Below are 26,387 nucleotides of genomic sequence, written 5' to 3' on the forward strand. Positions count from 1 at the left end.
TCCATAGTTGCCAAGATATGATTCGTGTTCCATGTATGCTGTTCCAAGAGTTTTATGGTTTCAGTTGTGTCTCGTAAGTAGTATGGAGTTTTCTTTACATATGCAGTAATCCAGTATATTCACTCATTAATCTCTTTTGGTATCCTATTCACATTATGCGGTTTTAATGCGCTTTTTTGAAACTTTTTGGTGTCATATTGTTCTTCTACAGCATATTTATTTTTGGTTTAGAAGCATGTATTATGAATCGATCTCTATCCTTTGATTTTGATTTTCTTTTCTTTTATATCCTTTCATCTCTTCATATTTTAAATGAATAATGTCCATACCTATGTCCTGAAACTTCTGAATGGAGCAAACATTAAACCATGACCTGGACTATCCCGATCCGGTCCATATTTTCCCTCATACACAGGCCCAATAAGAGGACTAGCTATAAATACCCTCCATGGAAGAGGACAACACTGAACACTACCATTGCCACTGATGAAGGGGTTAATTTTTAAAGAACCTTGAAACGCGTTTGGCACACATTATTGTGGACTAATACCATATAGGATTAGCCACTTGAGACTGAGACTGCTATTCTTTATACTTTTATATTTCTTTCATTTTTTATATATTTTTTATTTTTTATTTCTTATTTATTGTGCAATATCGTCCTTCTTTTTGGGGGGCCCCCCTAAGTACATTGCAAAACTACTACCAATATCTCCGATATTCTCAGCCACTATACACTATCTGCATCCCTATCTCCATCACCTTGGACGGAGAGTCTTCTAATGAGAGCGAGGCTGTGATACTGCGCGCGAATCTAACTGCCAGAGACACGAGGACGCGCTGCAGGACCGCTCTAACCTGAAGCCGTGATTACCGACAGGTTCCTGCACAAGGGAGACCAGCAAAGGAAGCGCTCCACTGCCAGCCGCTCCTGGACGGGTGAGAGGCGTTACAAACGCCGCTACATTGTAGCATGTATATCATCTGTTTATGAACTTCACCCACGAACTGATGTGAAGTTGTAACATATATGTAACATAGAATCAGTTACAATAACACTATAAGCCTAACAAAGCGGATTGCATACCTGGAATGTGGTAGGACTACAAGTCCCAGACCATTACTCAAATCCTCCATTTTTTATCTATCTATTTATCTGGTCTGAATGAACACAAACTACACAGTGGCTTATGAGAGATTAATTAAAGGGCCCATCACCTGACCACCAGCTAGCGGTACCGCAACATTAGAGACTTTATTGTATTTTATCTCCTTCTTTTTTTTTTTTTGTCTCTTTTTGTTTTCTTTCTTTTTTCTTTTCTTGCATCCCCGCATTTATATAACATTGACTATTTTTATGACATTGATCGTGTATTTTATTTGTTGATTCTACTCTTTTTATATTACTTAATTATGTTTATCATTGAACTACATTAACCCCTTCCCCCAATATGACGTCCAGGGACGTCATGAAAAGCAGTGCCATTCTGCATCATGACGTCCCTGGACGTCATGCTCTTCCTGCCTCCCCCCACTGTCCCTGGCTGAGACCGGGCAGCAGGAGGAGGCTGTGTCACACAGCCTCCTCCTGCTGCCACTGCCCAGAGAGGAGCCGCGCTCCCCCCGGGCAGTTAACCCCATAGACGCCGCGGTCGGTGCGACCGCAGCGTCTATGGGGAGATCTGCTGCTTTTCGCAGATCGGATGCTGGGAGGAGGCAGCTGCACATGCTGTGCCGCTGCTGTGCTCCTCCCAGGCACCCGCTCCCTGCCGTAGCCGACCCCCTCCTCCCTGTGCTCCCCCTCCCCAGCCCGCTCTCTCCCTCTCCAGGCGCCCCCCTCCCCGTGCTTCCCCTCCCCGTGCTTCCCCTCCCCGTGCTCCCTCTCCCCCCCGGAGCCGCGCGAGTAATTGCGCGACTCCGGGAGGGTAACCATAGCAACCCAGACGCTTCCCAGTGCGTCTGGGCTGCTATGATTTCTAATGATCAGGCCCCTGCACTGAGGCAGGGACCTGATCATTTGAATGATCTGTCAGTATAACACTGACAGATCATTCAATATATAATGCATTACAGCACTGATCATGTGCTGTAATGCATTATATATGTGAAAAAGTGAAAGTAAAAAAAAAAAACACTAAACACACACATACATACATACATACATAAATAAAGAAATAATTAATTAAAATAAATAAATTAAATAAATAAATAAACATAAATAAATATACACATTTCCCATCCTCCCTTTATTAATGATCCCCTATAAATAAAGTAGACATATGTGGTATCGCCACATCCGTAATGACCCCATCTATTAACCCGTTACATTAATTTTTCCACCTGATTAACGCCATTAAAAAAATAAATAAAAAACTAACAAAAATTTAAACATTTTGTTAATCCCGCCCCCTAAAAAATATAGAAAAAAAGTCACATGTACCCAAAAGGTGTACCACTAAAAGCATCAGCTTATGCTGCAAAAAAAAACCCCTCACATAACTCCATTGGCGAAGAAATTAAAATATTACCACTCTTACAATATGCAAGACTCAAACAGTATTTATAGTATAAATGCCATAAACTATATCAAAAGCTATATAAAATGGATATCCCTGTAATCATACCGACCTGACGAATAACTATAACATGTCATATGTAACGTATAGTAAACGGCGTACAAAAAAATGATGAAAAACAGCTGCTAATTTGTGTTTTTTATTCGAACCAGCTCATAAAATTTTTTAATAAATAATGACCAGAGTGTCACGTGTCCCCAAGAATTGTACCGATGGAAACGTAAACTTGTCTTTCACAAATATTTTGGCACCCCAAGGCATCCGTGACATGATATAATGACTATATAAAACCTTAAATAAGAAAAGACCCCAAAAATACATAAGGCTTCTATCATGTCTGCGGTCTGTGATTGAGTCAGGTGACGTACTGCAGCCACATGTGGGGGATTTCTAGAAACATTGGAATAAGGGGAATAAACAGTGAGTTCCATTTCTCAGTTAGTATTTGCTGTGTTAGAGGAAAAAATGGATTAAAATGGAATATCTGCCCAAAAAAATGAAAATTTTAAATTTCCCCTTCAACTTGCTTAAATTTCTGTGAAACACCTAAAGGGTTAATACACTTATGAAACGTTATTCTGAATACGTTGAGGGGTGCAGTTTTTACAATGGAGGGATTTATGGGGGTAACTAACATTCAGGCCCCACAAATCCACTTCAGAACTGAACCGGTCCCTAAAAAAATCTGAATTTGAAATTTTCCTGAAAATTTGAAAAATCATTGCAAAATTTTGAAGCCCTCTAACATCCTAAAAAGTAAAAGGACATTCACCAAATGACGTCACTATAAAGTAGACATGTTGTAGATGTTACAGTAATAATTAATTCATGTGGCATGACTATTTTTTTCAGAAAAAGAGAATTTTGAATATAAAGGATTGTAAATGTTTCTAATTTTTGCGCAAATGTTGTGTTTTTCACAAAAAACTACTGAGTGTATCAACCAAAGTATACCACAAACATAGAGAGGAATATGTCACGAAAAAACAATCTCAGAATAACGGTAATAGTTAAAAGCATCGCAGAGTTATAACTACATAAAGAGAGACAGGTCAGATTTGCAAAATAGGCCCTGGTCATTAAGGCCAAAACAGTCTGCGGAGGCAAGGGGTTAAATCTATTTACTGTATGAAACAGGGCTGATCTTGGTCTTGAGGACTATACACTATTTTCTAATATCCTATTTTCGTACCTGCCCTTCTAGGTTAGGGCATCTGTAGTTCAACCTCGGCCAGCACCAGTTCTCCGAGTGTGAGCTGCACCTGTATACTTCTTCTTTTTTATGTTCACACATGTTGGAGTGTCATTGCAGTACTGCAGCGGATTCAGAAAAAAATGATGCAGTAACACAATTAAATGATGCTAAACGGCACAGAGGATGATAAGACTAAATTTAGATGTTGACCTGTCTCTATGGAGACAAGTCACAACCCAGGTATAGGATGGTTTCAGATTTAGACATAGCAGCTACAATTCTGCTTACACCTTAAAATCACGAACACAGACATCTGATGTACGTAACAGTAATGTAAGTTTGTGAAGCGCCCCCTTTATTAATTTGTGTTAACTTTTATTAACAGAATATGGGGCGGTACTACTCATGCGTAGTGTATTCACATGAAATATGTAAACAGCTGTGCTCATTGACGTGCTGCCAGCATTCCTTTCCTTCTTCCAGACCATCCTTCTGTCACCCTCTGATCACGCTCTGATCATCTCCTAATTCAGTGGCCTGTATATAGGTGTAGTCATACAGGTTCAGTGCAAGTAGGTAAAATCACATCACCTAGCCTTATCAAGGATCAGAGCCGGCACAGCCAATCACACCTGGACAAAAAAAAGACATAACCTTCCATATAAGATAATATCGGATAAAGTTCTTATTGTAGGGCCCAACTTCAAAGATAAAAGATGCTTGATCATAATATGTGCGTGGAGATGAAAAGAAAAAAAAAATCTAAAAGTTCTTTATTCCAATGTCAGCGTTATAGGTAGAGAACACAGTTAGCTGTGTGGGTGGGAACACAATGACATGATAAAGTACTGCAAATAATTTAGTAATACAATAAAACTGCAATGTTTGAACACAGCCTAGATGTTCTGCAACAGCTTTGGGTGGGGAATGGGCAGGGTGAACGAATGTGATGAACAGCTAAGGGAAAACATTGCATTTTGGAACTTGTAGTACTGTGCACAACTGCTCAACCAAGAAGTACAGCCATAAAATACACAACGAAGACCCCCAAAACAAATGGATTTTTGGTAGTTTCAGAACTGGGATAGACAGGTAAGTAATGCTATTTGCTTCTGCAGAAGGTTCTTTTTTTACCTCTACCTGGAGTTCCCCTTTAAACAACTGTTCAGCAGTAGATATAAAGTAGGATTCCCTGCATATTTGTAAAAATTCATCAACATAAAATATATTTTCTCCAAAGAGACAAAGGGGGACATTTATTAAGTCCGACGTTTTTTACGCCGGACTTAAAAATGTCCCCGCATCTCTGGCGCTAAGGAAATTTATGTAGAAGCGGACTGCCTCTACATAAATCCCGTGCGCGCCGGTGCGCACAGCAGAAAACCTACGCCAGCTGAAAGCTGGAGTAGGTTTTCGGCGTATCTTTAAGAAAAAAAGATAATGAATCGCGCGGGCTATGGCTTCATGCAAGAGCTCCAGACCCACTGGACGTTGGATCCAGCCGGTCGGATGTCAAGTTGGCAAAGACTCCCCAGTGTCAGGAGCATTAGCGGAGAGCAACGGCTGATTCCAGGTTGCTAGCTTGTCAGAAACTCTCCGCCAATGTCGGGAGCATTTGTGGGGAATGTGAGCAAGTACAAGCTGCTTTAGGCACTCGCTGCCTTCCCAGTCTGGAATGCACAAGCTAGAATGCACAGGCTGACTTGCAGGATGTAGATGGTGTCATTCGTACAGAGCGTGAAGTGTAGTAAATCACTGTATGTATCAGAGCTAGAAATACAGTTTGCTAGATGAATTTCAAGGCATTGGGCCTCTTTCTTAATACGTTATTTTACATAATTTATATTAATAGTATATTTTCATTTTAGTTTTGCTATTGTAAATGAAAAATAGAAAAATTATAACGAAAATATGCTGTATTATGTAAATATAAACTGAAAGCACAGGTGCTATGGGATACCCTTACATTTTGCCCTTAAGTCCAAAAGTCCTTTTAGTTTATAGTTCTTAAATACATCATATTTTTGTTCTAATTTTGCTATTTCTTTCTTTTTTTTTTTTTTAAGTAAAACTAATATTTTTTTTTTTTTTTTGCAAATTTGGAAAGGAAGTTTGCTAAATTAGCTATGTCAATGCGAAGCAAATTTTGCTTTGCAGGATTCACTTTGCTCATCACTACTACTGACAAAAGACATATTGTGGTCATCAAGGGGTTAAAAAGAGGGGGGAAAACCTTCTAAAGATAAATTAATGACAGAAAGAAAAAAAAAATGTGGAATGAATGAAACAGCTATATTGATAAGGATTTCTAAACTGTTTGGACATGCCAGGAACTCCAGTGCTCCAATGCCGCTTAGTACTCCTCCCAGTAAGGGATGCAGGAGTCCATTGCCATGGATGCCATGATGGTAACCTCACAACTGACAGCCGGGCAACCAATCACAACCTGTAGGTGTTTTAGGCTGGCCAGGTTGAGTGATGTCGCTGTGCGGCAGTCTATCAGGGATTTTCCAGCCTGACAATTGGAGAGAAATTTAAATGGGAAGCTAATTATATTAATTTCCCCTGATCATTTTTACATTGTCTCTAAATAATTATCATTATATTGAGTATTAACTGTATTACTGACTTGGGCTTCTTTTCTTCAATGCATCCCTGAACCAAATTATGTACCTCACTTCTGTCTGTGTTTGACCTCGGCTCTGTTTACTGGTATTGTCTTTTTTCTGAGGCCTCTGCTACAGCTTGGATACTGCCATGGCCCGACAATTGCTAAAGGCTGTCTTTATCAGCCTATAGCAATCAAGTGCTGAGAGCATCCATCAATATAGCATGTATATACTGCATTGATCTCTATGAGCAGTTATGGTATTGCTTATAGAAGTCCCATAGGGTGACTTTAGTAGTATAATAAATAAATAAACAAAATTCATCCCAAGTTTAAATCACCCCCTTTTTCCTATTTTTTAAGAAACAAATGTGAAAAATAATAAACAGATTTAGAATCTCCACATGCAGATTGGCCCGAACTATTAATCTCACATGGTAAACAGTGTAAGCATAAAAGACTGCCACAGTGCGAAATTGATGATTTTTTTACCACATCACATCTCAGAAAAAAAATTTTGGGAAAAAATATATAAACTGGGTATCATTGTAATTGTATTTTTTAAGGAACTTAGATAACATATCAGTTTTTTGTGGAGTGTACAAAAGTAATGCAGTATTTTAAATGCTGAAACATTTCATTTTATGCACACATTTTTCCTATTATATTGCTTTGATGCATATTATCATATTAATTGTTTTTATTTATTTTTTACAGGTTGGGATAACTCAGGTAAGTTAATGACATATTTGCTATAACAACATAAAAACATGTATAACATAAGCTATTGCATTTCTAAAAGCCATCCTGTGTCTAAAATATATCATAGAATTTGGTGTACAACTCAAGACCTCCTTCCTTAGTCATAAGGGAGTCAGAAAAGATTACCTTCACACATTCACCTCTAGTGTAACCTCATGATATCAGTCCACATTATAGTATGATGTGTTGCACTAAAATTTGCACAGTAAAGTACGTAATGCTCACGTAAAGTACCTATATTATAATGTAATATTGCTGCCATGATAATAAAATTTAGTGGCCTATAATTTAAAACCCTCTTGTTCTACAGTAGGGAACTAACGAGACATTGGTGACAAGGTGATTTTAGTCCTCTCATCCTATTACTAAGTCACTGAGATTCCCCTACATGGTGCACAGGTATTTCTCATTTTATCTATTTCAGAGGGCAGGACCAGAGCCGGGCTGTTTGCTATTAGTATACACAAACACACACACACAAACTTCCACAGACATAAGACACATAAGACGTAAAAAAAAAAAGGGCTGAAGATTACACAGTAAGGCCATGTTCACACAACGTAAGTTGTGTATTAATCATGGCCGTTGTTGCCGATTTGCAACAACGTCCATGATCAATACAAAAGTTACGCGCACTGCAGGCTGAGGGAGTCCGGCAGGATCCCTAGCGGCCGCACAAAAAACTGACATGTCAGTTTTGTGCGGCTGCTATTCATTGAATAGCGGCCACACAAACCTGACAGGTCACCCTATGGAGATTGTGGCTCCAGCCGCACTCTCCATTGTCAGCTATGGGGAATTGTTATGCTCGCATCCCAATTCAGCACAAATGAAGATCTTCCGACCAGTGTTGCACATAGTGTGAACCCGGTCTAAGAGCAGAAATGAAAGGAACAGTAGCACAGCAAGGAAGGGGTTACATTAAACATTAAACACTAAACCTGCTGCTGAGGTAAAAGAAAAATCTTGCTTTACCTTGCATGGACATTGCAGATTCTTTCAGATTTTTAGTAAGTGAAGTGATTGGAATCTTAACAATCACATCACATGTAGGGTAACTTCATGGTTTGTGTTCCACATCAATTACAATATGCTGAACACTATTAACCCCTTAGCGACCCATGACGTATCTGATACGTCATGGTGCCGCGGGGGGTGTTCAGAGCGGGGTCCCGCCAGGACCCCGCTCTGAACGGCGCTGATCCCGGCTGACACGTGCAGCCGGGCAGTGCCTCTGTTAGCCGACGCGGGTCCCGTTGCCGCGCCAGCTAATTAAGCACTTCAATGCAGCTGTCAAACCTGACAGCTGCATTGAAGTGCTTTATGCACACTATCCCTGGTGTCTAGTGGGTCGGATCTCCCCCCCGCTGATCCCGACTCGGCAATAGATTGCTATGGCCTGCAGCAGGCCATAGCAATCTATGACCAATCTAATCGATCTTTGCTGTGTATATACACAGCATTGATCTCTATGAGAGATCAGTGGTATGTATATACAAGATCCCCAGGGGGGCTTCTAGTCCATGTAAAAAAAAAAAGTAAAAAAGTGTTTTTATTAATAAAAAATCCCCTCCCCTAATAAAAGTCCAAATCACCCCCCTTTTCCCATTTTATAAATATAAATTAATAAATAAACAAATAAATAAACATATTTAGTATCGCCGCACACGTAATCGCCCGAACTATTAATTAATCTCATTCCTGGTTGTGCACGGTAAACGGCGTCAGCGCAAAAAAATTCCAAAGTGCAAAATTGCGCATTTTTGGTCGCATCAAATCCAGAAAAAATGTAATAAAAAGTGATCAAAAAGTCGTATATGCGCAATCAAGGTACCGATAGAAACAATCCTTTGGTCTATGGGGACACCTCACACAGCCCCATAGACCAAAGGATAAAAGTGCTATAAGCCTGGGAATGGAGCGGTTTTAAGGAACGTGTATTTGCTAACAATGTTTTGATTTTTTTTAAAAGCCATCAGATACAATAAAAGTTATACATGTTATATATAGTTGTAATCGTAACGACTTGAGGAACATGCATAACAAGTCAGTTTTACCATAGGGCAAACGGCGTAAATGCAAAACTCCCCGAAATCAAAACAAATTTGTTTTTGTTTTCAATTTGACAGCGCAAATGATTTTTTTCCGGTTTCGCAGCATATTTTATGGAAAAAATATGCAAAAAATAAGCGCTCATATAAGTCTCTCAGTGAAAAAATGCAAGCGCTATGGACTTTTAAACATAAAATGGAAAAAGCAAAAGCGCAAAAACGAAAATTGGCTTTGACCTTTAGGGGTTAACATAGCATTCTTTGACATGTCCATGCTCTGCCTCCTAATTTCCATGGTGCCATAAATTATTAGCCTGTTGTTAATAGAAAATATATGTTGCCTAACAAGATAAGTTGGGGATGGTTTAAAATGCAATGGGTTTCCTGGGCAAAAAAAAAAATGACACCAGATTTTAGCTCACTACCCTCATGCATTGGTATTGTGTGACAATATCTGGTGAATCTTATTTTTTTTTTGGCCCAAAGAAGCAAAACCCAGTTTCACCACTGTTCTGTTTTTTGCTTGTTTTTTGTTTACCTATTCTTAGCTTAGTAGTGGAGCCATCTGATAGACAGTGTTTATTACGAGGCAGGGACTTAACGTTAGCCTGTAAAACAGTTTGAACTAACCCCCATATATTACTTACCACCATCAAGAGAACTGGGAAAAGTTGGGTACTGTCAAGCTCTCAGACTCATAAATGAGGCTCGGGGCCCTGGGCAGTAGCAGGCTGGTATTATTAGGTTGGGAAGGGACAAAACTTAAACTTTCTACCTTGACAGTAATAGGTTGTTGCAGCTTAGTTTTGTATTTTTTTACATGAATAAAGTAAAGCAATGGACCACCTGTAAGTCCCAAATCACAGAATATAAAATAAAATATGACTCCTGGCCCCCGACTATTATTCTTTACTAAAAACCTATGAATCCCAATAACTAGAGATCAGCTAAGTAAATCCGCCGAATCAAAATTCCCTGCGAATCGGCCATCAATTCTCTTTGTTCTGCGAAGAGAATTCCCGCCAATTCGTTAGGAAATTCGCGAAAAAACGAAATGGCGGCCACACATGGTGACTGAAGCGTCACTGCGCAGGAGAATGGGATTAACCATAATCCCTAGTGCCCATCCAATCAGCTGCAGGCCCCTCTGTAATGTCAGCACCTCCGCCTCCCCCTCTTTATAAGGTGGTTCGTTAACAGAGGTGGCCAATTGGCTGTGTGTGGCGAAGAGAGTAGGATGGCAGCAGGCAGTTAGAGGAGAGCAGGGAGAGAATAACTGAGTGATAAAAGCACAGAGAGGAAAGGAGAGGAGGGCTGATTATGGGTGATATCAGCACTTCTCCTCCCTCTCTATATAAGGTGGTTTGTTAACAGGGGTGGCCAGTCGGCTGTGTGTGAAGGAGAGAGCAGGATGGCAGCAGGCAGTTAGAGCAAAGCAGGGAGAGACTATTAGAGTGATATAGGGAGAGAGTAGATAAATGGCAGAAACTGGATGATTGCAGGGCAGTTTCTAGGTCATTCTGGCAACAGGGCGACTCTGAAAAAAAGTGCCCCCCCCCCCCATGTGCACGTGTCCTACACCTTCTTGATGCCTGCCTTCCAGGCATCAAAGGGTTTCCTTTGAAGCCGTGTGAAAAAGCATATCCCCATGCCCAATGTCAGATCAGCACTAGTGAGAGGCACTAAATAACCAGTATAATACCTTATTACCTTATTACCTCATCACACATTTTTCACTGACAAGATGGACCAGTTCCTTAAACCTGCTAATTTCTATGCAGTGAAACTGTGACTTGTTCACACAATAATTCATGATGTCCATGCACCCCTGCATACCATAAAAGTTACACGGGCAGGTGGAAGGCAGCAGTTAGTTAATATCCAATAGCTACTGGTGACATCACAGGACACTGCTACTACCAATACCCTAACCCATGGGTCTCCAAACTGCAGCCCTCCAGCTGTTGCAAAACTACAACTCCCATCATGCCTGGACAGGTTAAGTTTTGGATTTGGCTGTCCAGGCATCATGGGAAATGTAGTCTTGCAACAGCTGGAGGGCAGCAGTTTGGAGACCCATGTACTACACTATGTGCACCCCCTTCAGCCTTTGTGCCATAACCCCTGCCCCCATGTCTCTTTATAACTTTCGGGCCCTTGCACACTGAGTAAAAGAGGTGGAATCTACAAGTGGAGTAAGCAAACCGGATTCAGCTCATTCTGCCTGTCCTATTGCTTCAAAGAGATATCACACATACATAGAACACAAGCAGCACACTATACATAACATAGGACATCGCACATAGCTTTGTACATGCACTCTTTATACACAAATACAATGGGCTTACTTTTTGGGGCTGGGTGCAGTCTAGGAAGGGTTAAATCATAGGGCAGAGGTAGGACTGGGGGTCTCACTTGTGTGCACAGAACTACACAGCTAATAACTGGAAAGTTTCTTAAGGTGGCACTGGGGGGGGGGGCACTGTAGCAGCTCAGTGCTGGGGGCAGTAAACCTGGCAGCAGCAATTATCAGCAATGACATAATTCCCAGTCCGGACCATTACAGCTGCTGGGCAATTGCTCTGTTTGACCCCCTCCCCCATAAGGCCGCACTGATGACTGTTAAGCTGCCCATCGCTCTCCTCCTCCCCCCACCCCTCTTCCTTGTGGTCACAGGTCACAAAAGAGCCTCCCAGGGAATGTGCTGTGTGTGGGGGCGCACTGAAGCCTGAGCCCCCTGCCCTGGGTACAATGTCACTGCTCTCCAGTGAGGTGGGGGAGGGCGCCCCCTAGTTGTCAGCACCCCGTGCAGTGGCCTGTCTAGCACGGTGCTAGAAACGGCCCTGGATGATTGACATTGTTTTTTTATTAGCAAGATGAAAAACAATGAACTCAGGCACAGATGGAGACTCATCCTTCTGGTGGGGGAAGCAAAATGATCCTGATTCAGAGTCTGGCACATATGGTGGACATGTTGGTCTGCTTTTTACGTGAAAAATGCATTTCCCACATCATGGAGATCAAAACATACTGGATCTTCGCAATCCACGGCACCCAGTATTATGTATCCTCTCTTACTTTTGCAGAAGAGAGGAGCAGTCTTTTGACGTAATTCAGAACATGATGGGAATCTTCCTACCTAACATCACTGTCAGCAGAGAGGAGAGTTCCCGGCAGAGTTTGGGGACATTCAGCAAGTCCACAGCCATCAGGGGGACACTCTCGAAGTTGTGGGACACTTTCATGGTACCCCTTAGGGAAACTTCCACCACTGTGGGGCCTATTGGGAGCAGGAGGGAGAAGGGACAAGTGTTGAGTGAGTACCTGGCCAACCGTAACCCTGTCCTGCCCGATCCCTGCTTAATGCAATTTTGGTGGCTGTTAAAAGCTTTGTAGTTGGCAGACTTCATTAAAGATGTTTTATAATTTCTGAGAAGAGAAGGGATTTGTAGATTTTATAAAAGTTTTGCACCCCCCCCCCAAAAAACAAAAACAAAAAAAACACGTATGCCAACAGGGAACAGCGGCAACTATGCCACGAGAGGCATAAACACTGTATGTAATCTTTTACATATGGCAACAGGTGGCAGGCATTCAACTGTTTTCAATCACACAGAGACCACAAAAAAGAACTTCCACACTTTATTCTTTTGTTTTGCAGCAAGTTGTATACAAGTGTTTACACTATGAGGGACATTTAGTAAGTCTGACATTTTTTACGTCGGGCTTACAAATGTCCCCGCAGCTCCGGAGCTCTGAGGATTTATCCAGAGGCGCATTGCTCTACATAAATCCCATGTGCACAGAGCTAGAGATGAGCGAACCGGTTCGGCTGGTATGTGATCCGGGTCGTTTTTTTCCAAAAGTCCGAGTCCGATCGGATTCGGATTTTTGTAAATCCGCTCCGATTTTTTAGAAAGCAGGAAGTGTTCAGGGTGGGAAAAGCGCTTTCCCATGATGCCCGGAACACATCCAATCAGCAGGGATCTTGCAGTAGCCCACCCCCTGTGTGACATTGGTATTGCTTTAAGAGGAACGGTCACATGACCACACGACGCAGTGTGCACAGAGAGAGGAAGGAGACTGTTACTGCACACAGCTCGTCAGTGACAAAACGTTGCTGCTGCTGTACTACTGAGAAGCAATTGTAGAAAAGCAAAGACCAAAAGATTTGGAAAGCAGAGAGGAGAAACATATAGTGATTGAGAGAGAAAAATAGAGAGGGCGAAAGATAGATAGATTAGGCATAGGAGAGAAAAGGGTGCACAGAACAAAAATGTGCTCTACAAATATACAAGTACTATAGTTGGATCCTTGTGATAGTGTATAGGACATACGTGTTATCCTGAGACACAAATATACCTCGTACATGTGTGTAGCATAGCCTGGCCTCCATGTTGGCTACTGCTGCTCCTGTCTGGCCTCCTTGTTGACTACTGTTGCTGATGCCTGGCCTCCATGTTGACTACTGCTGCTCCTGTACCGGCCTCAAATGACTATTGCTGGACCTCCACTGGCCTTCAATGACTACTGCTGCTCCTTAGACCCTGTAATGGTGAATATTGAAGTCTAAAAAAAAAAGATAATGATGTTACTGACATGTAGAGCCCTAAATTCAACCAAATACACTACCTCCGTATCATATAGATGAAATCCGAAGAAATCCGAAATTTGGTTGAACCAAACTGTAAAAAAAAATTCGGAAGTCCGGTCGGAATGAACTTTTAAAAAGTTCGCTCATCTCTACACAGAGCCTGTCCTTGCAAAGTGAAACCTACTATTATTAATAAAGTATAAAGCAAACAAAGTGAAACCTACCTAATATTAATAAAGCTAAATTCATATATAATCCCTATAGCCCCCAATACAATAATAAATGTTGGGGAAGTACACATATTTAGTATCGCCACAGAATCAGAAAATTATTATCTTAGAATCAGAAAGAAAAGTTATAGCATCAAGTAGCTACAACCAGATAAGGTGAGACAGGTTGGATTTAAAAAAAATGGGCTCTGGTCCTGAAGGCCAAAATCAGTCCAGTCCTGAAGGGGTAATACTACTTATATGCAAAAGAACACTGCAGAGACACCATCACATGTCTCGACGCAGTGTATTCTAGATCATTGCCCCCTGGGAAATCAAATATGCAAACGAACACTGCAGAGACACCATCAAATGTCTCGACGTCAGTGAACTAGCCAGCCCTTTCCTCCGGAAAGGAAGAACCAAGTCAAAGGTGTTCTCCAATCAAGGAAACCACCTCAGCAAGGTATCCATCCACAGACAGCCGTTTCAGGGTTTTTGCCCCTCATCAGTGTGGAGTAGGTTTGATGAGGGGCAAAAACCCCAAAACGGCTGTCTGTGGATGGATATCTTGCTGAGGTGGTTTCCTTGATTGGAGAACGCCTTTGGCTTGGTTGTTCCTTCCCGGAGGGAAGGTCTGGTTAGTTCACTGAAGTCGAGACATGTGATGGTGTCTCTTCAGTGTTCTTTTGCACATTTGATTTCCCAGGGGGCAATGTTCTAGAATACACTGTGTTGAGACATGTGATGGTGACTCTGCGGTGTTCTGGTTGATCTCCCTGAGGTCAACCAGTATCCTTTTGCATGCACTTAATAGGCATGTGCTCCCACTAGCCAGAAACCTCCACACTGATGAGAGGCAAAGACCCCGAAACGGCTGTCTGTGGATGGATACCTTGCTGAGGTGGTTTCCTTCATTGGAGAACGCCTCTGGCTTGGTTGTTCCTTCCCGGAGGGAAGGTCTGGCTAGTTCACTGACGTCGAGACATGTGATGGTGTCTCTGCAGTTTTCTATTCCATATTTGATTTCCCAGGGGGCAATGTTCTAGAATACACTGTGTCGAGACATGTGATGGTGTCTCTGCGGTGTTCTAGTTGATCTCCCTGAGGTCAACCATCATCCTTTTGAATACTACAAATATAACACATCCTTAGGGATGCAGATTTTCAGTAAATGCTGGATGTTGTTGTTTTTGCAGCTGTTGTAGATGGAGGGTCCTAGGTGCATTTGTACACTTTACACTTGTAGAAGAGCAGAATACAAAGTGGAGGCTTATTGTGTGGAAGTGACACCAGAACTACACTAATAGGGAATATAACAAAAATGTCTTCTTTGATTGGAGCTCACTTTTCCTTTTCTTATCCATCTGGCTTCTTGCTCACACAGTATAGACATCCTTCGTGCCCCCATATAGTACTTCGGCCCCCACTGTGCACCCAAATAGTAGTTAAGCCACTTTGTGCCCCCTTATAGTAGGTAGGCGTCCCTCTGTGCATATATAGTAGTTAGGTGCCCTTTTATATATCCATATAGTAGTAGAGCATCTCTGTGCCCATATATATAGTTGTCAGGCCCCTGTTTGCATCTATATAGAAGGTAGGTATCTCTGTGCAGGTAGTATCCCCATTAGCATCCTTGCAGTAGGTAGTATACTCCTGTAGGTATTCACTTGTATTTTAGCTCCTAACCCCCATAGATAATATAGTATTGCCCTCTTTATATTCCTCCCTGGTAATTATCCCCCATAGGTAATACCCCCCATGTTGTAGGTAATGCCCTTTGATAGTTAGCCCACCACCCCACTAAAGACATCCTCCTCTGTAATTATAAAAGTAAACATACTTACCTGGCTAAACCATTCTAGCACCATCTTCTTTCCTGCTTTGTGAGCGCATGAGTGTCGGAGGGAAAGAGAGCAGCCTCTTTGTGACCGGAGGTACAATGTTGCCTGTGACCTCAAAAGTCATTGGCAGGGCGGGGAGCCAATGTCTCCTTGCTCTGTCATTCACAGTGCTGCATTTAACTCTATATACTGATTAGGAGAGCATACAGTTAAAAAGCTAGACGCAGCACCCAGCAGCGGGGAGCAGGGGCCCTCCGTACTTATTGTTTGCGTCCTTTGTGTGTGGCGACTAAAGGGGCAGTCAGAGTCAGTGTGCATGTGTCTTGTGGGCCAGTCTGTCACCTCCTTTTTTTTATATATCTTGTGGGACAAGAGAGGGGTGACCCATTTCCCCATATATCTATTTACTATTTCTTAAACTTTTAGTAGAAACAATCCTTTTCCACCCTTTAATCCTAGTCCTAAAAACTGTCGATGTGTGTCATGTTATAGAAGTGTTCATATGTGATATAATAATAGCCCTTGTATAGGCATTAAAATACCTATACAAAAATATTTGAAAGTTTAAAAAAGCAGTAAAGGCAAACTTTTACTCTGATTTTCTAAAATATAGATATTCTAATGTTTTTTTGTGGAAATCATGATTAAAAGACAACTCCAGTTGTCCACTCACACACACACTCAGGAGTTTGAAAATTCATACTTAACTGCTCCCTGTCAACATCGGCCAGTGCCATTTTGGGTCGATGATTCCTTCACAGAGGAAGACTGGCTCCCCTCTACTACATTGTCGGATGACTTACAGCTTGCTCAGCTCCAATTGGCTGAGAAAGCTGTCAGTCATCTAATGCTCCCAGCTGAAGAAGCAGGAAGAAAAGAAGCTGCTGATCGGAGCTCGAGGGACCCGCTAACAGTGCAAAATTCTATTTTTGCAAATGCCAGAGGTGAAGCTACAGTATATATCATAATTATTAGAATTTCATATAGTAATAATTGCTCTGGAAAATACTGCAAACATTTACTAATCAGTTCTTTGTTTGGTGAGTGTCATTACTGGATCTTCATTTTTATTCGCACAGTATATCCTGGAATTACATGTGTCCCTTACTTTTGCAGGAAATTGCTCCGACGTACAGTGTCACCTTAATGCAACATGTGAGAATTATGTTGGTTATAAGCAGCAATGTGTATGTAAAGAAGGATTCATTGGAAACGGTTCAAACTGCTTTGACATAGATGAATGTGCAGGAAATTCGTGGTGGCATGCAACCCCCTATCTCTATACCTCATGTGTCAATTCTATTGGATCATTCAATGCATCCTGTTACTCTGGCTATATATATGAAGAAACCAATGGCTGTATTGACATTGATGAATGTGCAAGTGACTATCCTAATGGCTGCCATCCATTAGCAATTTGCATAAATACTGATGGATCTTATTTTTGTTACTGCTCCTATGGATATTTTGGGGATGGAAAGCAATGTGTAGAAAATGAATGTCTTCAAAGCACAACATGTAATGATAGTAGCACAGACTGCATTAAAGACCTAACTAGTCATACATGTACAAATCCTTGTTTCAACTATACAACAATTACAAGCAGTCCCTCTGGCACAACTTCTACATACTACTCTCTTTACTCTGGTCCATACAAATATGGCTGGTATCGATTTGGAGGAGGAGCTTTACAAATTCCTGAGTACTGTCTGCCATCCGGTACATGTGGTTCTTACACTCCTATCTGGATGAATGGGGCTCATCCCACTATAAATGATGGAATCGTTTCCCGTACTGCTTGTGTGAGCACGAATAACCGATGCTGTATGGGGTATTTTTCTATGCCGGTAAAAGCATGTCCAGGTGGATATTATGTGTACAAGCTGGATGGAATTTTCTTCTATAACTACTACTGCCTTAGTAAGTGCTTACAACGACCTTTAAACGCTAAGGACTAAACTACTACTAAAAGAATGATTTGTTCTTATAAATTTGCACGTGAATCTGTTTTTCTTTTTGATAGAATCCAATTATAGCTGCCCTAATATGAACTGCTTTCCTGATGAAGAATGTCGTAGGAACTTTAATGGCATTCCACAATGTCAGTGCAGTGATGCCGTATATTACAATGATGGATCAGCACCAAACACTCCTGCAGGTAAATGTCTGAACCCTTTGTTCTGGGAGATATTCCACAGTCAGAGTAGTCTTGCTGCAGCTTAACCCTCAATTCCCAATATAGAACGCAGGAATGGTTGGCCATGCTAAATGCTATTGTGAATAAGGAGGACAAAGTGGCCTATTCCACGGAGCGATAATTGACTCAATTGACCATATTCGGCCGATTATCGCTCCGTGGAATAGAGAGAAGATCACCTGATGATCGTGTCATCGGCTGATCGTTCATTTAGGTTCAAACCTAAAATCATCGGTTACCACCCGTGCATCGCTACGTGGAATAGCGGTGCACAGCGGGCGACCGGCGATTTCACAAACATCATACATTACCTGTCCAGGCGCAGGTCTTCTCCTTCTCCCGTTGCCGCGCCTCAGCAGCATCAGAGCGGCCTGTCTAAACTGACAGACCGCTCAGCCAATCACTGGCCGGGACACCGCGGCCAGTGATTGGTTAAGCAGTCTGTCAGTTCAGACGGGCCGCTCCGAAGCTGCTGTGTCGCAGGACCGGGAGAAGAAGACCTGCACCTGGACAGGTAATGTATGAAACAAGGGCTGCAAGAACATCGGTAACAATGTCCCTGCAGCCCTCTCTAAACGATTGTCGGGCCTTGGAATAGGCCCAGTAAGCGAGCGCCGATCTAGCAGATCGGCGCTCGTTTACATTGTTGAACGGGCCCTGCTCGGGCCGTGAAATACCACCCAAAGAGGGGACAGGAGAGATTACTGACGGCCGAAAGATCGTTTAAGAACATCAGTAGAGATGAGCGAATAGTATTCGATCGAACAGCTATTTGATCGAATAGTACGATATTCGTGCTATTCAATTGCGTTTGAATATTCAAACAAAAACGCAGTAAAAATTCTATTCGCATTAGGCACTAGAAATAGGCTAACGACCAAAATGTACGCTTCTACTTTTCATTTATAATTGGTTTGTGAATCTTCGGTGTACACTTGGGAAAATTGTTCGCTCATCACTAGTGGTAAATGCAGCCAGGCATGCTTCCCCTGCTGTCCCATATGCATTCCAGAGATGTTGGCATCATTTCCTGAGGTGTCATTGTGCACTTGGTGACCTCCTAGTGGTCGAATATTGATTTTCAGGTCCCAACTATTTTTCTCCCATAGACTATAATGGGATTCAATATTCGTTAGAATATACGAATATCAGGGGTTATTCGAATCAAATTTAGAATTTTCGAATATTTCACTATTCGCTCATCTCTAATCATCAGTTATTCATGATGTATGGCCACCTTTAATCTTTACTTCTATAGTCTATATTTGTTCTTTTTCAGACCTGATGTCACCAGAATGTAGATTAAACCAAATGAAAATGACTTTCAGAAAGTGTTTGTTGGAGAGGATGGGATATAGCAGCTCATCACTTCATCTGAGAGACGGCAATTGTGAGAGTGTCATTGAGAGAACTGACAGAAGTTATGTTGCCATTTCTACAGTGCCAGTGAGTGGTCACTGTGGAACATATCAAGAGGTAAGAGAAAACAATATTAATCTGACCTCTTGTTATACATTGACATAACTGCACATTCAATTTTAGGCCGAGTTCACAGAGTGTATGACAGCGGCCGTTCTGTGGCAGCAGCGTCTGTACAGATAGTTGCTTGCAGTGTGGCACCCAAGGGGGTTAAAAGAGGATATATAGCATTCCCACTTAACCCCTTGCAGGCCATACTGGACAGTACAATCTGGCTCCCAGGGGGTTAAGTAAGGATGTATAGCATCCCCACTTAACCCCCTGGGGGCCAGCTGGTGAACTGTTGAAGAAGGGAGGTCATACTCACATTCCTGATGTCCTCTATCTTGAGCGGACCCTGTCACACAAAGCGATCCCTGTGCGGCGGGCCACCTCTTTGAGCTTGGGACAGCCCCGCAGCCAGTAATTGGCTGAGTGGGCTGCCACTCTCCTTAGCTGTTTTAGTGCAGTTTTGATGCATATCTTTCCCTGTATCTTCTTCTGGGGTGTCTTTAGCCGCCTCCAGCCTGGCTGAGATAATCAGCCCCGCATCCAATGATTATCTGAGCGGGCTGTCATTCTCCTTAGCTGTTTTAGTGCAGTTTTGGTGAATAACTGACCTGTCTGCACTCCATCAGTGTCTTCTTCTGTGGTGTTTTCTGCCGCCTCCCGTCCGCTCAGCTAATTACTGACTGAAACAGCCCTGAAGCGAATGATTGGCTTAGTGGGTTGCCACTCTCTAAATAAGAGTGACAGCCTGCTAAGCCAATCACTGGCTGCAGTGCTGTCCCTAATCATTTAGTCACTGATTGGCTGAACAGTCTGTCACTCCAGAGATGTGAGTGAAAGTATGCTCAGCCAATCAGTGACTGACTGAGACAGAACAGCCCTACAGCCAGTGACTGTCAACGATTGGCTGAGCGGGCTGGAGGTGGCTGAAGACACAGAAGAGTACACTGGGAAAGTGCGGACAGGTAAGTTATGCACCAAAACTTCACTAAAACAGCTAAACGATTGTTTAGCTGTTTTAGTGCGGTTTATTAGGGTTCAGTTCCCAAGTTCACAAATTTTTACGCCAAAATGTTAGTGTACTGGTGAACGGAATTTTTGAAAAAAATTTCAATATAGCATTCCTACATTTTATGACCCATAATCTCAGACTTTTAAAAGTTGCATTCGGTGTTTATCCTTTGTGCTGCCTATGTCTAGCCTATTTTTTTTTTTTTTAATGCAACATTCAAGGCTTGTTTTTGAGTTTCACGTTTATCGCGTTTTCTATTATGTTGATAGTTGATTTGTCATGTTACAGGTGAATCAAACACATTGGACATACACAAATGTCATCTATTTATCACCAAAGTCAAGCAGCGCAAATGGAATATTCAATTATACTGTAAATTTTTCTTGTTCTTATGTTAAAAATATGGAGACACTTCTGTGGTTATCAGCAGACACATTCATAAGGTACAGTATGCTTTTTTAAATAAAACTAAATAATACATTCTGTATATTACATAGTAAGCACATTATCTAGCTTTGTATTAGTTATAGTCATGGTGTGCATTAGTGCATCAGATAGTTTGGGCTTTAAAGGGGTTATCCGGCGAAAATCTTTTTCTTTCAAATCAACTGGTTTCAGAAAGTTATATAGATTTGTAGATTTGCAGTCTTCCCATACTTATCAGCTGCTGTATGTCCTGTGGGAAATGTTTTCTTTTCAGTCTGACACAGTGCTTTCTGCTGCCACCTCTGTGGCAGCAGAAAGTCAGGAACTGTCCACAGCAGCAGCAAATCCCCATAAAAAACCTTTCCAGGTCTCACTTTATGGAGTTCTAGCACTGTAATGCATTAACGTATGCTAGCGATTTTTTTTCTTTACATATTGTTCTTTATGTTATTGGCAACATTTTGATTAATAATATACTGTAGTTTTATAGACTGGGTCATTACGGACGTGACAACACCAAACATGTATAGGTTTTGTGTTTTCTAGGTGTTTTTATTAGGGATGAGCGAACTTTTGAAAACTAACCCTGCAATAACAGCTGAATAATTGCAGCTACAATAGTGGGAGTGTGATAGGGTATAGTTTCATGTAGTTGCAGTTGCTATTACAATGAAAAAGTGGAAAAAATCAAAGTGCAAAAATAGTGAAGAAAAAAAAATATAGCCGGCAAATCGGCAATAATAAACTCCCCTAATGGTTAATATATTTAATTAATAAAACACATTTTCGTTGTAATAAAGTCACTTTCGTTGTTCAATAATTTAATTAAAATGAATCCATCATTGTGCAATTAAATATACTGTTAAAATATATATATATATATATATAAATAAATGTATATTTATATATATATATATTTATTTTTTTACAGTATATTTAATTGCACAAGTATGGATTCGTTTAAATTAAATTATTGAACAACGAAACTAATTTTATTACAACGAAAATGTGTTTTATTAATTAAAAATTAATTATTACAGGAAGCTCTATTAAAGCCATTAATTCATATACCCGGTAATAGAGCAAACTGTAATAATCAATACTTTACTTTAATTAAAACATCAAATGTTTCATCTAATTATGCTATCACAATAGCATTATTAGAAGAAACATTTTGAATCATATGTGCGCTCAGCTAATTGGCTGCGCGCACATATAATTAGCGGATCCGCAGTACAGTGACTTCATTGTGCCGTGGACCGGCGAAGAGGACACATTGGGACATCAGAGGGTTAGTATACAGCTCTCCCCACCCCCTCCCCAGCACTGCACCCATCCCAGCAAGGAAGGGGTGTCACTTAACCCCTTCCTTGCTGGTATGGGTGCAGTTTGACATCAGTCTGGCCCCTAAGGGGTTAAGGGGGATGCAATGCATCCTCCCTTAACCCCTTGGGGACCAGACTGTAAGCAGCGATCTGTAAAGATGCTGCATACTGTAAGGAGCACAACACCTTTAACAATGATGGTTGTTGTGCTCCTGTTTGTGTGTTTTTTGTGTGTTTCTCCCTTTTTGTTTTTCAGATGTCGGTATCCTGTGGATTACGTCAGATTCGCTGGACTACGACGATGACCAGTGGTTGTTTGGATTTTTTTTTTATAAAATGGTCAATGAGGGATGTGGGTTATTTTATTTGAATAAAAAAAAAAAATTCACTTGTTTCTTGTCTTTATTTCTTTACTTTATAGACTTAGTAGTAGCCGGTATAAAATGGCTAACACTAACCCCCCATTATTACCCCAGTACCCAATGCCACCAGGGGTACTGGAAAGAGCCGGGTGCCAGTGGCCCTGGGGCGGCAGCAGGCTGGTAAGATTTAGGCTAGGGAGGGCCTAAACCAATGGCTCTTCCCACCCTGATGTTACCAGGCTGCTGTTGCTTGGTTTTTAACCCGGCTGGTTATGAAAATAGGGGGGACCCTATGCGTTTTTTTTTTATTATTTATTTTAAAAAAAAACCGCATAGGATCCCCCCTATTTTCATAACCAGATGGGTTAAAAACCAAGCAACAGCAGCCTGGTAACACCAGGGTGGGAAGAGCCATTGGTTTAGGCCCCCCTCAGCCTAAATATTACACACCCCTCATTGACCATTTTTATTTTAAAAAATCCAAACAACCGCTGGTCATCATTGTAGTCCAGCGAATCCGACGTAATCCACTGGATACCGATATCTGAAAAACAAAAAGGGAGAAACACACAAAAAACACACAAACAGGAGCACAACACCTATCATTGTGAGCGGTGTTGTGCACCTTACAGTATGCAGCATCTTTACAGATCGCTGCTTACAGTCTGGACCCCAAGGGGTTAAGGGAGGATGTATTGCATCCCCCTTAACCCTTTGGGTGCCATACAGAACAATCTGGCCCCCAGGGGGTTAAGTAAGGGTCCCCACTTAACCTCTTGGGGGCCAGACTGTTGTCAGACTGCACCCATACCAGCAAGGAAGGGGTTAAGTGACCCCCCTTCCTTGCTGGGAGGGGTGCAGTGCAATGGAGGGGGGGGAGCTTTCTACTCACTTTCCCAGGTCTTCCATCTTCTTTCTTCTTTCATCTTCTATCTTTGCCGGAGTCGGCACACTGAGCTCAGTGTTTCAGCTCCGGCTCGGGTAAATTCACACGGGCGGATCCGCAGCGGATACCGCCCCTGTGAATTCCAATGTAATTCCCGGCCCCATTAACCCCCCGGGATAATACATTACCGGCAGCGGGATAATACATTACCGGCACAGAAATTTTCGTTGTAATAAAATTAGTTTCGTTGTTCAATAATTTAATTTAAACAAATCCATACTTGTGCAATTAAATATACTGTAAAAAAAATAAATATATATAAATATACATTAATTTATATATATATTTATTTATTTTAACAGTATATTTAATTGCACAATGATGGATTCATTTTAATTAAATTATTGAACAACGAAAGTGACTTTATTACAACGAAAATGTGTTTTATTAATTAAATATATTAACCATTAAAGACATCGGCATTACTGCAGAGGATCGCTAACCCCGTAATGCCGATTCCTCTAATACTGTTTCCCTGCTTTCCCAGATGCATTTCAGAGGTGTTTGCATCACTTTCTAAAGATGTCTTGGATTTCTTTGATTTTATTTGTTATTGTTGTTTTAACCAGATTCGTTACGAACTTTCTCAAAGTTCGGTTCGGTGACGAACCAAACTTTTTGCAAAGTTCGTAACGAATCTGGTTCGTTACGGTTCGGTTCGCTTATCCCTAGTTTTTATGTAACGGTTTGTTATTTATGGGGAATATAATGCATTTTTATTATTGTAGAGGGCTGGGGGGATTTTTATTTTTTACATTTTTTGCCTATGTCAGCCCTGAGCTTACAGGTAATCTACAAAGCCATGCCTCTGGCCTACAAAAGGCCCCCATAGAGATGATCGGAAGCCTGGATCTCACTGCAGGACTTCCGATCATGTGAGTACGGGCTCACACGCCACTGTTACAACTACCTGGAGTGGTTAATAACTGACAGCTGATCTGCTGTGGTACCAGTGCTCCTGCACTGGAAGCATTTAGTCTGTCCTCGCCATATAAAGCAGACGGGGACAGAATAAAGCCGTAGAAAGGTGTATCAGCGGTCAATAAGGGGTTAAATGATCACTTTCCTTTTACGCAGGAAACAAAGGACAGCATGCATAACAAACACTCTCAAAGAAGAATATTTTTGCAAACACAGGTCTTAATATTGAGCATGTTCATTCCATTAATGCCTGTACTCAATTACAGATGTTTTTCTCTACTGTGTGGGCAGTGAGGAACAAGTCCCTGTAGACTTCAATAGAGCATATTTTTACATTGGAAATATGGCCATATTTTCACTCAAACTTATGGCCGTATTTTACTGTGTGCGACTATAACGGTAACAGTATTATACTGCCCACAATATCTGATCCATACATGCGGACAATATAGTACCCATTGATTTTACTAGACCTCTTTACACACCCATATTTTTACAGATTATAAAAGAGCAGCAAATCGCTATAAATTATATTGTTCTGCTCCGTCCCGTCCTGTGCGGTCACTTAGTGGTTCTGGGGTTGTGAGGTTGCTGACCCCTCAGCCAGTCACCAATCGGGCAGGACACCACTGCAGTCACTGACTTGCTTAGCAGGGCTGCAACCTCACAACCCCAGAACCCAGAAGTAGCTGCACAGTGGGAATGGAGCAGTACAATACCGGAGGCACTGCAGGAGCCAGGGAATGTGTGTAGTTTATTACGTTCAATCACCTCCTCATTTATATTTATTGAGGGATTTTGGGAGATCTATGGTTTTTGTTTGTTTGTTAGTTTGTTTTACACCAAAATAGGTACAGCATCAATAGTGAGTTTTGGTAAGCTCAACAGTAGGCATATTGCTAATGCTATGTGATTGTGTATATAATTGTCTTGCAGTAAAGGAAATCTTACTATTGGAGCATCTACTATCTACCCAATCAGAATGGGCTTCTTTGAAGATTCTAGTTATACTGTTCTGTATGAGGTCCCAACCGCGTGGTTAAATTATAGTTCTCTCTATGTTGGGATCAGCGTGGAAAATAATGGAAATAGCCAAGTAGTGCTGGTAATAAAGAACTGCTCTGCTACAGTAATATCTGGGAGCGGCAATTCCACGTCATATGACATCATGAGTAACTAGTAAGTGTACTATTTGTATTTACTATTTGCTAGGTACCTGTGAACGTACCCTATATGAAATTTTGTTCCGTACAGTATATGGCCCAATGCTCTTTTATATTACTTACTTATATTACTCACTCTTGTGGTATCATTATTTTGCATTATATTACCATATATACATCTATAGGTTTACATGACCCCCTTTGAGGAGGGTCCTGTTTTCTGGTGCCTTTTTTCCTTTTTATACCTGTCTATTATCTGTATCTGCCATGCACTATTATCTGATGAAGAGAGTTGTACTCCCAAAAATGCGTAATATCAGTGTTTTTTTCAATAAACCCTATCCTTTGATTTATTTTGGCTATCGTGGATGTTCTTTTGTGCAGCGCTGGTAAAAAGTGCCATCTTTTTTATTTTCTTTTTACTTTTTTTTTTATAATATCTTCTGTAAATATTTAAATTAAATATTTGCTGCATTGCCGACTGCAACAACTGCCGTAAAAATACAATAAAATACGCTGGTCGGGTGTCTATGGGATCCCAGAGGGAGCGTATATACATAGTATACACTCCGGCCGGGACCCCTAGCGGTGCTGCAAACAACTCACATGTCAGTTTTCTGGACTGGACTGAAAACTTTTTTTAGATTTGAGAGGAAATAATAATTGTTTTCATTGTATACTATAGATGGAATTCAAGTGATTTCATTCATTGGGATAATAAAGTGGTAA

The 26,387-nt window shown here is 41.3% G+C and overlaps 1 protein-coding gene across 1 annotated transcript in view; it reads left to right on the forward strand.

Moving 5' to 3' along the window:
- Positions 1-26,387, forward strand: part of LOC138801815 (uromodulin-like) — a 43,811-nt gene that overhangs the window by 11,071 nt on the left and 6,353 nt on the right. Inside the window, exons 4-9 of the mRNA XM_069984912.1 lie at positions 7,097-7,111; positions 16,956-17,759; positions 17,863-17,997; positions 19,316-19,512; positions 20,804-20,958; positions 25,432-25,674. Of these exons, the coding sequence (XP_069841013.1) occupies positions 7,097-7,111; positions 16,956-17,759; positions 17,863-17,997; positions 19,316-19,512; positions 20,804-20,958; positions 25,432-25,674 (1,549 nt within the window). The remainder of the gene's footprint in view (positions 1-7,096; positions 7,112-16,955; positions 17,760-17,862; positions 17,998-19,315; positions 19,513-20,803; positions 20,959-25,431; positions 25,675-26,387) is intronic.

Source organism: Dendropsophus ebraccatus, chromosome 9 (genome assembly GCF_027789765.1).
Source record: "Dendropsophus ebraccatus isolate aDenEbr1 chromosome 9, aDenEbr1.pat, whole genome shotgun sequence".
NCBI classification, from domain to species: Eukaryota; Metazoa; Chordata; class Amphibia; order Anura; family Hylidae; genus Dendropsophus; species Dendropsophus ebraccatus.